Raw genomic sequence first — 13,733 nt, 5'->3', positions numbered from 1 at the left:
ATAAGTTTGTGCCAAGGATGACCTCTCCTAAAAAAGGAAGTAGTGACTCTTTGGGCTGGAAAGGGGAGAAGCAATTATCATTTCTAGTGTCCAAAAGCTCTGGTATCATGCTGCTGCCAATATGAAATCACTTAGAAAGCAAACTGTATTTTACTATGTTATTCTGTGTGTATTTGACACTCCCTGAACAGAAAATATCTAGAGATTGAGGCAGTCTATGGAAAGAAAGGCTTGATTAGTTTTCTGGCTGCAAGCATGATTTCTACTGGGAAGGGCTAAAAATGTATTTCTAAAAAGCACTGGCCACGTCAGAACCCAGGTTTCCATTATGCCATATTGCCTCCTCTGTTCTCGCCTATTTTGTGTTTTGCTAGGTAAATGCTGATTAGAGATACGTAATATATGTTTCTGTAATGTTTACCTTTTTTGAGAGATTATTTTTAGTTTCTAACTAGAAACAGTCTTGCTTCAGTTTTGTGCAGTGTAAAGATATTTAGGTATTCAGGTGGACAAGTAAATTGTCTTTTCCTTTTTTGTCTTTTTAGGAGGCTTGTGTGTATGTTGTAGTCTAGCCTCTGATATTCCTGATGAAGTAATGTACTCCATATATTTTTTGCATAAAGGTAAGATTAACCCATTAAGTTATGCTTTATTTTGGAGAATGTCACTTTGCTGAAAGAGTCACAGAATGCCTTGGAAAACAAATAACTACCACAGGCTGTAGACAAACTACTGTGACTGGTGTTTAAAGGCAGCAGCTGCCTTCAGCTGCAAAGTTGACTTTCCTGCTGTAGACTTCCTGCCTGATGCTGAATGAGTAGCTTCAAACCAGTGACCTCATGAGTGGCTATTAATTTGGTCCCTTATTTCTAGCCAGACTTTCCGGCATGCTGAGCACAAACATCAATGAAATCTGTGGGAGCTTGCAGGTGTGTTGTCTCTATGCCATAAGGCATTTATATAGGAAATAGAGCCAACAGCTCTTAGCTTGAGTGTCTGTTTAGAGTTTCAGTTCAACATGTCATTTTCACAGCAAGAGGTACAACACCCACTGACTGTAAGAATAGTTGCTATCTAAGTGGTGCTCTAGCTCTTAATTTTAAGATTTTTTTTTTTTCTTGAAAGGCATAAAGAATGTTGTTTACTCTGGTCAAAAGTTGTCATTAGCAGGGTTTTTCTCATTTGATACATGGAAGAGAGAGGCAAATTATTTTTCAGTTGAGAAGCTGCATAGTGTAGAGTAACCATGTTCAAGTGAACAACATACCTCTGTTTTAAGTGTTTGCTTCCTTGCGTCAGGAAACTTTTCATATGTTGGAATTGCACTAATGTTGCTTTGCTGCTGGAACATTGTGCGATTGAATGAACTGCATTTTTGTGTTCTTGAAGGCATTAGCAATTTGGAAAAGTCTATTCAGGGTGTGGCAGCACTCTGCATTGTACTGCTACAAAGGGCTGATTTCCCCAGATGTACTTGATATGTAGCTGAAGGGTGGTTGCACTGCTTGGAGCCAGCCATGGCCCTTGTACATCCCCATCTGTACCAGGAAGAAACTGAGGGTAAATATGGTGACATTGACCAGCTGCATCTAAAATGACCTCCAAGGAAAGGAGTTCTTTGGTGCAGAGCTGTTTGTGGATTCATGTAAGATTCATGAGTCGTATGAGAGAATTTTAAGACTGGTCCTGAGGTGACCCACAGAAGCAGTGGTGTATCAGGTCCATAAGGCACATTTTGGAGACATATAGGGAGTTCGGTCTGTGCTGCAGCATCTGTAAACTTGGAAGAAAGCTTCCCGTCCCATGTCAGAGCAGTCACTTGATGCAGCATAAACACTAAAGTTGTGATGTTGCAGGCATATTCTGCAGTGATGGCGTTAGCTTGCATGTATTTGCATTGGTATTTAACAGGGTGGTGATCATGGGTATACTGATTCATTGCAAGAGTCAGTTTCTTGTGTGAAAAACTATTTCTTTTAGACACGCCTTCATTGATCGTGTTGCTCTTGGTCTCGGAGGTCTCATTTTTGGTTTTCTGCAGCATTAGATAAAGCATATCTCAATGCTAGGGTCAAGAATCAAAGTCCTAGGTGAGTGGCTGAAGCATGGCTCATGATCTGCTTTTTTTCCTTGGTGGTCCTGTAAACTGTGGGTCTATCATCTTCAATTTTCATGCCCTATTAAGTAGCATCCTGATCATGATACCATTCAACATTTAGATTATTACAGCAGGGAGATTTGGACGCCTGTCATTGTCTCATCAGTTATTTTAATCTTCAGCTTCTCTCAGAGATTGAGGAAGTTTAAGGGCTCTATGTAATTTTTACTGGATGTCAGAAGAAGTGTGGTGCAAGTGTAGAATAAAATAACAGCTGTGCTGATGCAAAGCCCGTGCAAACACAGCATGTCTGAAATTAGCCTGTATTTAAACAGAGCTGAACTAAATTACAGCAATGGTTTTTCAAACACGAGCATAGGCTGTGCAGTGCATGGCCACCTTCCGCATACTAAAGAACTGCATTGTGTGGGTGCAGGTCTACTAAGTATGCAGCAGCTCTGTTTAGGATAAAGTATATCTGTGCAGACAAACCCATAAAGCAGTCTAAAATATCCCTGTTTGGGTGTATCAGCACTGCTGAAGTTTCTAGCTGTAAAGTCATACTTGGCTTGTAACAGATGGTGTTTACTGTTTGGGTTTTTTAAAAGTATTATTATTTTTCCCCAGGTTACAACAAAACTTTTACAGTTTCTCTAGAAAGAACAGAATCTCATCAATTGAAGGAAGTGGCTTTTATGAATCTTGGTAGGTTACTTGTGTTACTTCCCTGTGTGACTGCCATTCTCTTCCCCAGTAGGGAGACAAACGGCTACCCCTTCCCTAGAAGGAAAGGACCATTTTTCTTTAAGTAGTTGTGTTATTTTGCTGCTTTTTTTGGCTTAACTTTTATATTTGGCATTCAATACTGCAATACCTCACTATTACTAAGCAACTTCCTCTGAAATTGCCTCAATCTGCTCTGGACATCAGCTGCCGAGTTCTTGAGTGTCTCAAGCCTCTTGAATCCTCCCCTGGAAACCCAAATGTATTGCTAGTGTTTCCTGTGTTAATACAACAGCAGCTTTTAATTAACTCCTTTTATATTTCCTAGATATAATCAATTCCATCAGAGAGGTGGGCCAAGATGAGAATCATGTGAAACAACCTCTTAAAGCAAATAAGTGAACAAGTGCTAAATTGACCACTGTTATTTCTTTAAATAGAATATTATGTGGCTGCTTATTTGCCTGGCCAGTTCCTGCACCTCCTGAATATTCAGCATCCTGACCTGCCGTGCTATAGTTTATTTCTGACAGGTATAGTAAGGCTGCTACTTGAAGTAATTTTATTGTTGTAGTGGAAACTTGTTCAGATGTCTTTACACGAAAGTTGTATTTCTCAACATTTTCTTTGCTGAAGAAGGAGAGAGACTGAAAAAATAAGAATGGCTTTTTTGCACTTTCCATTTTAAAGAGAGAATCTGAAGTGACATTTCATACTTTGTCTATTACATACTTCTAGCTTGTTATGAAATGGAAGAAGACCTTTCACTGAATTTGAAATTCTTTGCCTTGGTTTCATAGTTTCCCCTCCCCCATCTTTGCACATGCTTCTGGTCCTCCACTGTTCTCAAATTTCATGTGGAGATGTAAATTTGATTTTACATTTCCTTCCTCCAATTGAGTTTCTCTAAATGTGTGTGTTTGGAGGGTGTGGGGAAAGGAAATCTGTGTTTCCTTCACCTGATCAGGCTGATGCAATTTGATTTAGAGTTTCATCTGAGAGGCATGTTATTTCATTTCCAACAAACATGTCTTTATGGGAAGTGGGTTATTTTTGGAAGTGGGGGGGCCTTTGTTTGAAAACAGAAATCTGTTCTTCTGATTGGGTGAAGGAGAGGTAAGTAGGGGGAACTGGTGCAGGGGCAGCATCATGAGAAGCTAATACCAGTTGTATATACATAATGAAATACCATTCTGCTAGAAATGAGTGGAAAGCATCACTTGTATGGTGGCCCTGATTTTTCTCATGCAAAGGGTCTGGAATCCTGCTGTATAGGACTGTAGTGGTGACCCTTAGTACTAGCATAAAAAAAGTTATTTTGATTTTGATGCTTCAGTCAGTAACCGATCCACCAATACAAGATTGTTTTCTGTTTCTGCATATGGGCAGTTCTGAACTGTACCAATCTGCTTAGGTGTTAATTCTAGCGTTGAATCTCTGTTACTAACCTTGTGCCCTTCTCTGTTCCATCCTGTGTACTCTAATTTGTGTTATGACAGCACTGTGATCCTCAAATCTGTACACCTTCTCTGCTTCAGCAGTAGGGAAGGAGAGAACTGAGTATGGGCTCTGTTCCTCATTTACTACTTTTACTCAGCCAGCACCATTGCTCTCCTCCTTCAGCATGATACCAGGGCAGCTAGTACAAGAGGCAGACTGTTTCCTACTGCTGGGGACCTAGGAGTATTAAGAGAAATACTGGTAGCAGCCAGATTTCATATTCTTAGACTTTTTTATTCTCAAACCAATATTCTACAGGTGAGGATGCAAGAATTGACATGTTGCAAAACTGCTCCATCCAATCCCCACTCATGTCAACAGTCTTGGATTGCCGCGTAGGAAGTATGTATGCTGTGAGCATCAGTGACAGCGCCTTACTGCAGTTCCTACAGAACAGCAAACACGACAGCGAGAGATTGGCAGCTCTGCATTGTGCCCTGTTGTACTTCCGACACACAGAAGACTTGGAAATGCAGGTGGGAAAAGAACCTTCTCTAAGTTGTTTTTTTCAGTGACTGATTTCTTATACAAAGCAGGGTCAGGGCATGAATGATACCAGGCAAAGAAGAAAAGTCCTTATTCGCATGTACCTTTTGGCAGTGCCAAGAGGCTCATCAGCTGGGCTGCCCAAACAGCTCTATTGGTCAAGGCTGTCCTGAAACATTTATCTGTATATCACTGCTTCATGCAAAGCGTTACTACCAAAACCAAAGTTTCTATAGTCTCTTACTACACATGCTTAAACAGAGAGGTGTGACAAACTCCCCTGTTCTCATTCTGACAGATTATTTGGTGGATTTCTGACAACCTGTCAACGTGTCATTCTTTTGACCCCATTCAAGAATTTATCATCGGTAGGTATTTCTTTTCCTGCATATTGGATTTTCCTGCATACCCTAGTTGTGACTTGAGAAGCCACAATGTCACAAACTGACTCTCTTCTTTCCAAATTTTTTTGTTATGGTTTGTGTTAACTGACCTGCATCGAGCAGTGTTAGAGACAATATCAGTAGTTTATGAGATACCTAGATCTTTCAAAATGAGATTGGCAGTAAAACTTCAAATTCATTCTTTGAATTACACATGTCTAGTGGGACTAAAAGATTTCTTGTTATTTAGGTCGCTGGAGAGCAAATTCTCCATCTGGCTCCTGTCTTGGATATCTGGGATGTAAATAATTGAGATTGGAGCAGAGGAACAAATCTCCTCTAGCCTAGCCAAACCATTTTTTCATAAGGGTTTGGCATATCATGATGTTCTCCTCTAATAGCTGATTCCTCAGCCTTAGCCAGTGCCTGTCCTGTGCCCTAAGCCTTTGTACAAAGGACCCCTGCAGCGCTGAGCTGTAGCCAAGCAGCTGACACAGCCCTGCAGCCATCTGGACTTCTCTTCCTCCTTTTGTGCACAAAATGGGACCAATTCCACCATGGAGGAAGCTGTTTCAGAAAAGCAGCAGGATTTGTCCCTAAAGAAGTGTTAGATAAGGAACTGACTGTGAAGCCTACTCTTGTTAACTGATAGTTTATACAATCTTGCCCTTATAATTCTTTTTACATTGCATTCAGCCTCCCTGTACTGCAGAATGTGTCCAGAAACTCATGACTTGGATAAACTTTTGCCCTACACATCACTGCTTGACTGGATAGGGGTAAGATAACAGCTGGTACTTTAATTAATAGCTAGAGGGAGTCTGGTATTTCTCCTTTAATAAAGCCTTTAACTTGATGCCGTACCTTTTCATAGAGATGCTCTAAATCCATATCTCTGCTGTATGCCTATTTTATTTTGCTGAGTCTTAACCTTAGTGGTGTTTTTTTCGTAAGTCAAAATTTTTGTCAACAAATAAAAGCATTTATAAAACAAGAACATAATTGTATGGATTATTAAATCTCTTAGTTTTCATAATGAGATATTAATTTATTACTATCATATGAAGTTTATAATTAATGCAGAATATATTTCACCAGCAAAATCATGCAGTTATTGCCAAGACAAACAGTATCAGAAGTAAAATAACTTTAGGCAAGACTCTACAGTTAGAGCAAATAGTTTAATTTCCCTGATCTGACACTGTTCTAATATGCTGTCTTTTTTTAAATCAGATGAATGAGAGAAACATCTTCCATATTTGTTCTTGGCAAAGCTGAATGTACAGTTTTGGTTAGCTAGCTCGTTTCACAAAGGAAATGGGTAATGGGTATTCACTTAGATACCCAAACAGGCCCATGTTTTATGCTAAATGATTCATATCCTTATAATTTGTCCTTATTTATAGATTATCCCCAGAGTAACATGTGCAACAGACATTATTTCTCTACCTGTGTTAGAGGTAAGTTCCACCGTAAACCCATTTGTATTTGCAGATTAGGAGCTGCTTTTTTTGTGGGGTGTGGTTGTGCTAAAGTGTAAGGAAGCAGGGACCCCACAGCCCTATCCAAAAGTAGTGGTGAACAGAAAACTACCCTGTTTGAAATGACTTATGCATTTACTAAAATGTCGTTTATTCAGACTGATGTTTTCTAGCTCAAAGATTTTTTTTTTTTTCCCCCTTTCTGAAAAGACTTCTTCCATTCAACAGGGAGGATCCTCCAAAAATTAATTCTTGTTATATTTGATTGATAACTCTTAATTTTGTAACTTTGTTATCTGGAAGTAAACTTGGCACAATAGACGTGTAGGATTTCTACATTATCTCTATGTATCCCCAATTTGAGGGATAATTCATTGTCCTGCCATTGGTACCAGTGGTTCATGACCCTCTCACTTTGTTTTGTCCAGAGCATCCTGTGGTTGCACTGATGTCAGGACTTTGGCTAGCTAAATCTAGATAGATTCCTGCACAGCCTGTAAAAGGCTCTGAGCTGGATGGGGAGAGCACATGCTGTTTGGGTAGGAAATTGTACTTTCCGTTGAAAACAACATGAATGATTCTTCCCGTCTTCCATTCCATTCCCTCAGATCCAGTTTAGAGAAATACTTGAAATTTTCCTAAGTGTTCCCCTACAAAATCTGAAAGAGGCTTTTAATAAGCAGCTTCTTGTGGAGGGCTAATGGGGAGAGTCAGAGCTTGAACACAACAGTACCAGCAACACATGGGAGTAGACTCTGGATACATGAGAATATTGTTTCATGTAGCACTTTAAAGAGGTGAGAGTCTGTTTCCTCCCCAGTGCTTATAATTAGCTCATAAAGCTTCACCATTCACAAAATCTTTTAAAATCGGTGAAATACCCACTGCTCACTCGCTCCACAACAGTGCATCACAGCTGTGCTGCTACAGATTCACATGACTTCTGTCAGGGAATCGGGCTTTGCATGCTTGGCTTGGGAAGGCTGCCCTGAGAGCTGGGACACCTGGGAAAATCAGATCTTGAGAAAATTTGTTGCTAGATAATCCCTGTAATTCACTGAGGTCAAAGTTAGCAGGCCTTTAATTTGTCTGAGATTGAACCTCAAGCCCCTCGGGGCAAATGCCTTTAGCAGCTATACTTCCTGATTGTGGAACTCATTTCCTATTTCTGTCTGAAACCTAAACAGATTGAAAAGGTCAGAGTTGAACTAAAGACAAATATTTCCTCCTACTTTTGACTAGAAATTGCTCTGATTCTTGAGTGAGGACAAAGATGAAAGTACACAGGGTGAGGGTTAGTGCTTTGCCTGCTTTGTACCACTCCAGTGACACAAACCCACCATGGCTCGAGTTCAGGTGGTCAGTTGTTGGTGTCTCAGTTGATGTATGTTGTTGGCATCACAAGTCAGACCCTGGTCACAGATCTGGTCCTACAAGTAGTATTTTTTTTGCAGATACTTTATGGCATTTCACAGAAACAATGGTGAATTGTTGCTTTGAGAAGCTTTTTAGAGTTCTCAAACCCGTGAATTGTTGAGAGCCTTTGGGAGGGCTGTGTCCATAATCACAAAAAAAAAAATGTGCTATTTGGGCAACAGGTGTATTTTTATCACTAAACTCCTGTTCAGCAAAGAGATATTGAGAGAGTCTGAGAGAAAGGAACAATCAGTGCAACTGTCAAAAAGCTTTACATAGGGATTGCAATTAATAAGAGTGATTTTTTTTTTTTTTTTTTTTTTTTTTTTTACCTTTTTCAACACAGAAACCAAACTTGAAGGGGTGCAAACAGGCTTGATCGGAAAGGGAGAAGGAAGGGGCAGGAGGAAGAAGGAAAGAGAATAGGATGAGGTCCAGGAGAAGAGGGAAAATGTGTAGTGCAAGCAGTTGTCAGATATCAGCACAAGAAAAGGCAGCTTCTCCCTCGTGCTGTGCTGTGAGGCACTACTGTGAATAGTGATGTTTTAGTTAGTTACGTGGCTCTCGGAATACCTTCACTGCTGCAGAGTACGGTTCCCCTGGATAGGACATGTGCCTCGTAAAGGTCATTGCCACCCTGCATCCTTTCAGAGGGGTATAGCAGAGAGCTCTCTCCATCTTCAGTTAAGAAAACACTACTTTGGCAAGGCTTCATGGGAGCTTTTCATGGATTGCAACCTGCTAGGGCCTTGCATCGACTTATGGTAATACATTAGCTTTTATAGCTATTCATGCTTACGTATTAATTCCTGTCTCTCTAGAAATGCCTGCAAAATATAAGCCACCTAAGACACAGCCTTCTCTTTCTAGTCCTTGCCCTGATGACTCTCAAGAAGTAACAGATTTAATTAAAATAATCCTTTATTTTAAACTTTTGACTTTTTAATTAGATGTAATATAGTGCAGGTTTTCAGTGGTGTCTGCTTTTAATTCTGAAGTCTACCACTTCCTGTTACAGATGCACTGTATGAAAGAAACTTGCTGTCTTGCTTCCCCCCTGCCACGCATCAAACAAAATCCAGTGTGGCCTGAATGCAGTTTTGTAGTGGTGGTGCTGTTGCAGTTGCATAAATTGGTCACTAGATGATACCCTTACGCTATATTCTTGATATTTCTCTGATTTTATATTGGTAACATTTAGGCAGTAACATACTGCAGTAGTAGGTTGTAGATCTTGTTAGTTAGCTCCAGCAGGGTGAACATATGGTGCCATATGCACTCCTAGTTCCCAGATGCTAAATATAACTTAACATGAAGCAGAAATGAGATTTGTTTTTCTCTGCTGCAGATACAACAATAAAGCAACAATCAGCACTGGCAGCAAGAGGGAAATGCCTGGCAGGATTGAGTCTCTGCAATTTATTTTCCTTGGCAAATTGTAGTTTATAGTAGGAAGTGGTTTTAAAGGCTTATGAGTCTTCTAAAGGTATTGTTGTTGTAGAAAAGTAGGGGGGAAAGAGCAAAATCCAGCATGTTGATGCTAGATGGAGGAGTATTGTAAACTCAAACTTACCTCCCAGCAAATGTCACTACTGTAGTGTCTGTATTGAGCAATAAATGTATATGAATAGCAGCAAAACCAGCTCGTAATGTCTCTGTTTTTTGCCTTAATCTCATCTCTTCCTCAACAACGATGACATTACTCCCCCTTTATAAACAGCAGCTTTAAATCTTTATACCCAGTCCAAGAACTATTTCAGGAAACCACCGTGTGTTTGTTTGGGTTTTTTCCTCCTGTCTGTTCACAGCTGAGTTTAAATTAATTTCAGCATTAGAATTAAAGGCTTTAGAATTACTATGGAAATGTTTGGATTTTTCTTTTCTGGGATGAGGCACTCCTTGAGGTTGGCAAATGGATGTTTGCAGTGTAAGTATTAATGCAGCTTGAAAATAGTGGTGGCTTGCAGCTGCCAGGGTTACAGTGGTGTTCCTCTGTTTGGAACTGCTAGAAAAACAGAATGGGATTTATTTGACCAAATGTAAACATTTATATCTAAGTCAGTTGCCTAAGGCTCATTTTACAGTCAGTGGAAGTCTAGGCAACATGGACAGTGTAGTCTGTGGTGCAGTTCTCATTACGTCCCAAACAGGTGAAATAGGTCAGATGAAGTATGATCTAGAGGTATGTACTTCTTCCTGGTGACTTAAAAGGATCCTAAGGTGGCAAAGCATCTGCCTTACACGTACCAAGTCTTGACCTCATGTTTAAGTAAGTGCTACCTCTGCCATCAAATCAAGGAGAAGTACTGGGGAAAAATAGTGTAACTGCTTTTGTTTAACTTTTTTCACTTAGATTATTATGACAGTACATTAATCACAGTTCCTTCCAGTCACTTAGTTGGGAGGGTGATTTGGTATTTCTTTAATAGTGCAGCCTGTACTCATGCTTTCCCTGCAATACTTTGCAGTTCCAAAACTCCAAAGGCTTCTGGGAGAAACTCAACTCAAACTTGGAGAGTGTGAAGTATGCAGAGCCACACTTGCATTACCACAATAATGTGCTCAGGAGGGAATGGCGTAAACTTTCAGAAGAGGTAAATATGCGTGCCCCAAAACAGTCTCCAGAGCTGCCTCTGAAGTGGATCTTTTAAAGCCAAACACGGAAGAGTTGTTCTTTCTATTTTGAGCATAAAGAAATGGAAATCTGATTATGAGAAGTGAAAAGACTTAGAGCCCTTTTACTTATAAGGTGATTGCCTGTAAGTCTTACTCTATTAAAATAATGCGGACACGTACCTGTATTGTCATGTAGGTGTGTGAGTGCCTATGAGTGTGGGTAGTTGGAAGGTGAGTTGAAGCCCCACTGTACATTATTCAGAACGAAAACTAGCTTCATTTTTCACCTTCATTTTATCGGGGAATATTTTAATTGTCCTACTTTGTTCATTTGGTGATTTTTGTTTGTTTATAAACCAGAGAGAGGAGAGAACAACTACAGTGTATTTGAGGAATATTTTTGAAAATGCCAAAAAGTAGGTACTATTGTCTATTACATTTACCCTTTGTTATTTTATTGAACCTGTTGAAGGACTTAACTTGCCATTAAATAGTTGATTAGGTATCTGATGAGATATCTTAATTTAAAGAAGATTATCCAGCTGAAAATCATTTATTGGAATCCTTGAAATCACTACAGTATGATCTGAAATATCCAGGCCTCTAGTGCTAGTGTATTTATGGTAGATGTGAAGAGTTAACCTTATGCAACCTAGACAGATAAAACTTTTTAAATGCTATTTAGTATCTTTACTAAATGTAGTGACATGTACAGTTCTTAAATTTCTTTAGCTGCCTTTGAAAGATCAAAGGGTCATTTAAGCTTTTTAATGTCCTTAATGAAATCCTTTAAAATCATGCATATGAAACAAGCTGATTTTTGTTTCAAACTCCAGGGTGCTTTCTCATCTGGACACTTGGGACTCTGGTAAGTAAAACTCGTCTTGATATAGATCTTAGCTGTAAGGTTTATTACAATATTTTCATTAGCTGTTGGCTAAAAATAAATTGCTGTGTGTGTTTTCAGCACCAGAGTCTGAGTCATTAAGATGATTGGTTATTAAATCAGAGGAAAACTTTCTCTCTGATAGTAGTGGTAGGATCATATACTGACTAGGAGACCCTTGAGAATAAAGTAACTGCTTCATATTGGACCTAACAGCATAAGCAATAAACCTTTGTCTGCCTAAGGATTTTTTCAGGGTTTTTCTCCTGAAGCAGAGTATCGATGATGCCATGTTACTGTTGAGTCTTATCCATGTATAGCTGCCTTTGCAGCTCTAGAACTTGTGTACAGTAGGAGATTATGGCCGGTGAAAAACCATGGTGTAGAGGAAACACACGTAATGAATTTTTCTAGGCCTGGAATACTTCAGTTTTTGTGATGTTCCTCCACCAAAATAAGTGAAAATGGCTTTAGTAGTAAATTATGTTCTTTCTGATCACACATCAGTGCTTTCTATGTGCTCTGCCACTGTGTCCTGTGAAATTAGGCTGATCTAAGTGCTGCTCACTCCTTTTATTATGAAGAATTTTCAGTGCATTCATTTCCATTCCCTAACATCAGTTATTCACCACTGCTGGTTGTAGCTATGGACTCTGACTTTTAGGGACCTTGGTATCAACTCTGTGAGCCTCAGATTCATGTTTTCCAGAAGTGCTTACTGATAAAGAAGGCAGATGTTTAACTGTTACTAGAGAATTTCTAGATAGCTGCCAGCTGGTAACAAGCATCAATGTAGTGGATCTTCCCTGTAGATTTTTCTTCAGGTTCTTTAAAATCAAGCAACACAGGCCTCTGTGCTGCTGAGTGGTGGAGTAAATATATTTCAAGGTGAACAAAGATGGCTGGAAAGAACTTTGTAAAAAAGAACTTTGACTTGATTTTATGCTACATGATGAAATAGGAGATTTTTATTCCTTTGCTGTTAGTAGACAGGAAGCACTGATTAGGAAATACAGGATATTTGATTTCAGTAGTACTATAAGCTCCTTCCATTTAGTTAGAAAAGTTGCATTCTCTTACATGGCAGTGTGCAAATCTGAAAACAGAAGCAGCCAGACCACGGGGGAGAACTGGGAAAGTGGGAGGTGATTATGTGGAGTATTTACTTTCTGTCCAGCCATTTCCCTGGAAAACCCATGCAGCTTGTTTGTAAATGACAAGATCTAACTAGCACATGCATGTGCACTGGAGTTACCAGGTGTGCCTCTTTGCTCTACTGAATCACCACTCTGTAATAAGTCTTACTTAAATACCAAAGAAAAGAGTAATGCAAATGAAGTGTAAAGTGGTGCAACAGGCTTGTGTCCCTCTGTGTTAAGCACTTGAGAGAGAAGATGGCAGATACAGGGTTATTTTCTATTCTTCAGTTCTCTCTTATGCAGTCCTTGATTCTTCAATATCTTAGTTCTGTGAGTAGATCAAACCGCAACTTCTGTATGTTTGTGCATGTTTCTAAGTACTTTTGAAGCTGGTTGAAGTCTGGTGGTTTTTCTATAGTGTCATGTCCTTGAATGATTCTTGCTTTGTGTATTTCAGAGGAAAGGCTAATACCTCTCTTTCAAGAGGAAGATTATCAGCAGCAATTACTGATGGGACTGGTATGTGCTTTTGTCACAGTGTGCACTAGAGGACGCACAGCCTCAACAAATGTAGAGTAAGGCTATGAGCTCAGTGCAGAGTGGAAGCTTACTCATAGTAGCTATGGGACAAACCTGATATTTCCAGGTTTAGCGTTCATATTCATGATATTGTGATACCATCTTAACAGGTCGTGATATCATAAGGCTTAGGGGGAAAACAGCGTGGGAAAGTTGATTTATCAAAATGCTTTTTCCCAATACAACTTTCCTTTGGCTAGAAACTGTTACCCTGGAATTTGTCTTAATCTGTCAGTTAATTTTGGACTACTTAACGTCCTTAAAACATGTATAAGTGAATTCCTCACCAACTACTTCCCTCAAAGAGAGGATCACAGATCTTCTTGCTCCTCAGTTTAACACCTTTTTTACTGTCTCCTTTTCCTTCTACCTCACTTCTGGGACTGCTATGGCTATTCTGAGGTCCTTTCATCTTTTGCACTGTTT

At 39.5% G+C, this 13,733-nt stretch overlaps 1 protein-coding gene across 1 annotated transcript in view; it reads left to right on the top strand.

Moving 5' to 3' along the window:
* Positions 1–13,733, top strand: part of GSAP (gamma-secretase activating protein) — a 48,497-nt gene that overhangs the window by 19,817 nt on the left and 14,947 nt on the right. Inside the window, exons 13-23 of the mRNA XM_074903388.1 lie at positions 546–623; positions 2,726–2,803; positions 3,262–3,354; positions 4,580–4,797; positions 5,106–5,175; positions 5,887–5,969; positions 6,597–6,650; positions 10,556–10,681; positions 11,064–11,119; positions 11,540–11,571; positions 13,186–13,247. Coding sequence (XP_074759489.1) covers positions 546–623; positions 2,726–2,803; positions 3,262–3,354; positions 4,580–4,797; positions 5,106–5,175; positions 5,887–5,969; positions 6,597–6,650; positions 10,556–10,681; positions 11,064–11,119; positions 11,540–11,571; positions 13,186–13,247 — 950 coding nt within the window. The remainder of the gene's footprint in view (positions 1–545; positions 624–2,725; positions 2,804–3,261; positions 3,355–4,579; positions 4,798–5,105; positions 5,176–5,886; positions 5,970–6,596; positions 6,651–10,555; positions 10,682–11,063; positions 11,120–11,539; positions 11,572–13,185; positions 13,248–13,733) is intronic.

This window comes from Athene noctua, chromosome 3, assembly GCF_965140245.1.
Source record: "Athene noctua chromosome 3, bAthNoc1.hap1.1, whole genome shotgun sequence".
Taxonomy (NCBI): domain Eukaryota; kingdom Metazoa; phylum Chordata; class Aves; order Strigiformes; family Strigidae; genus Athene; species Athene noctua.
Note: the sequence above shows the minus strand (reverse complement) of the source record. Positions and strands in the feature narration are given on the sequence as shown.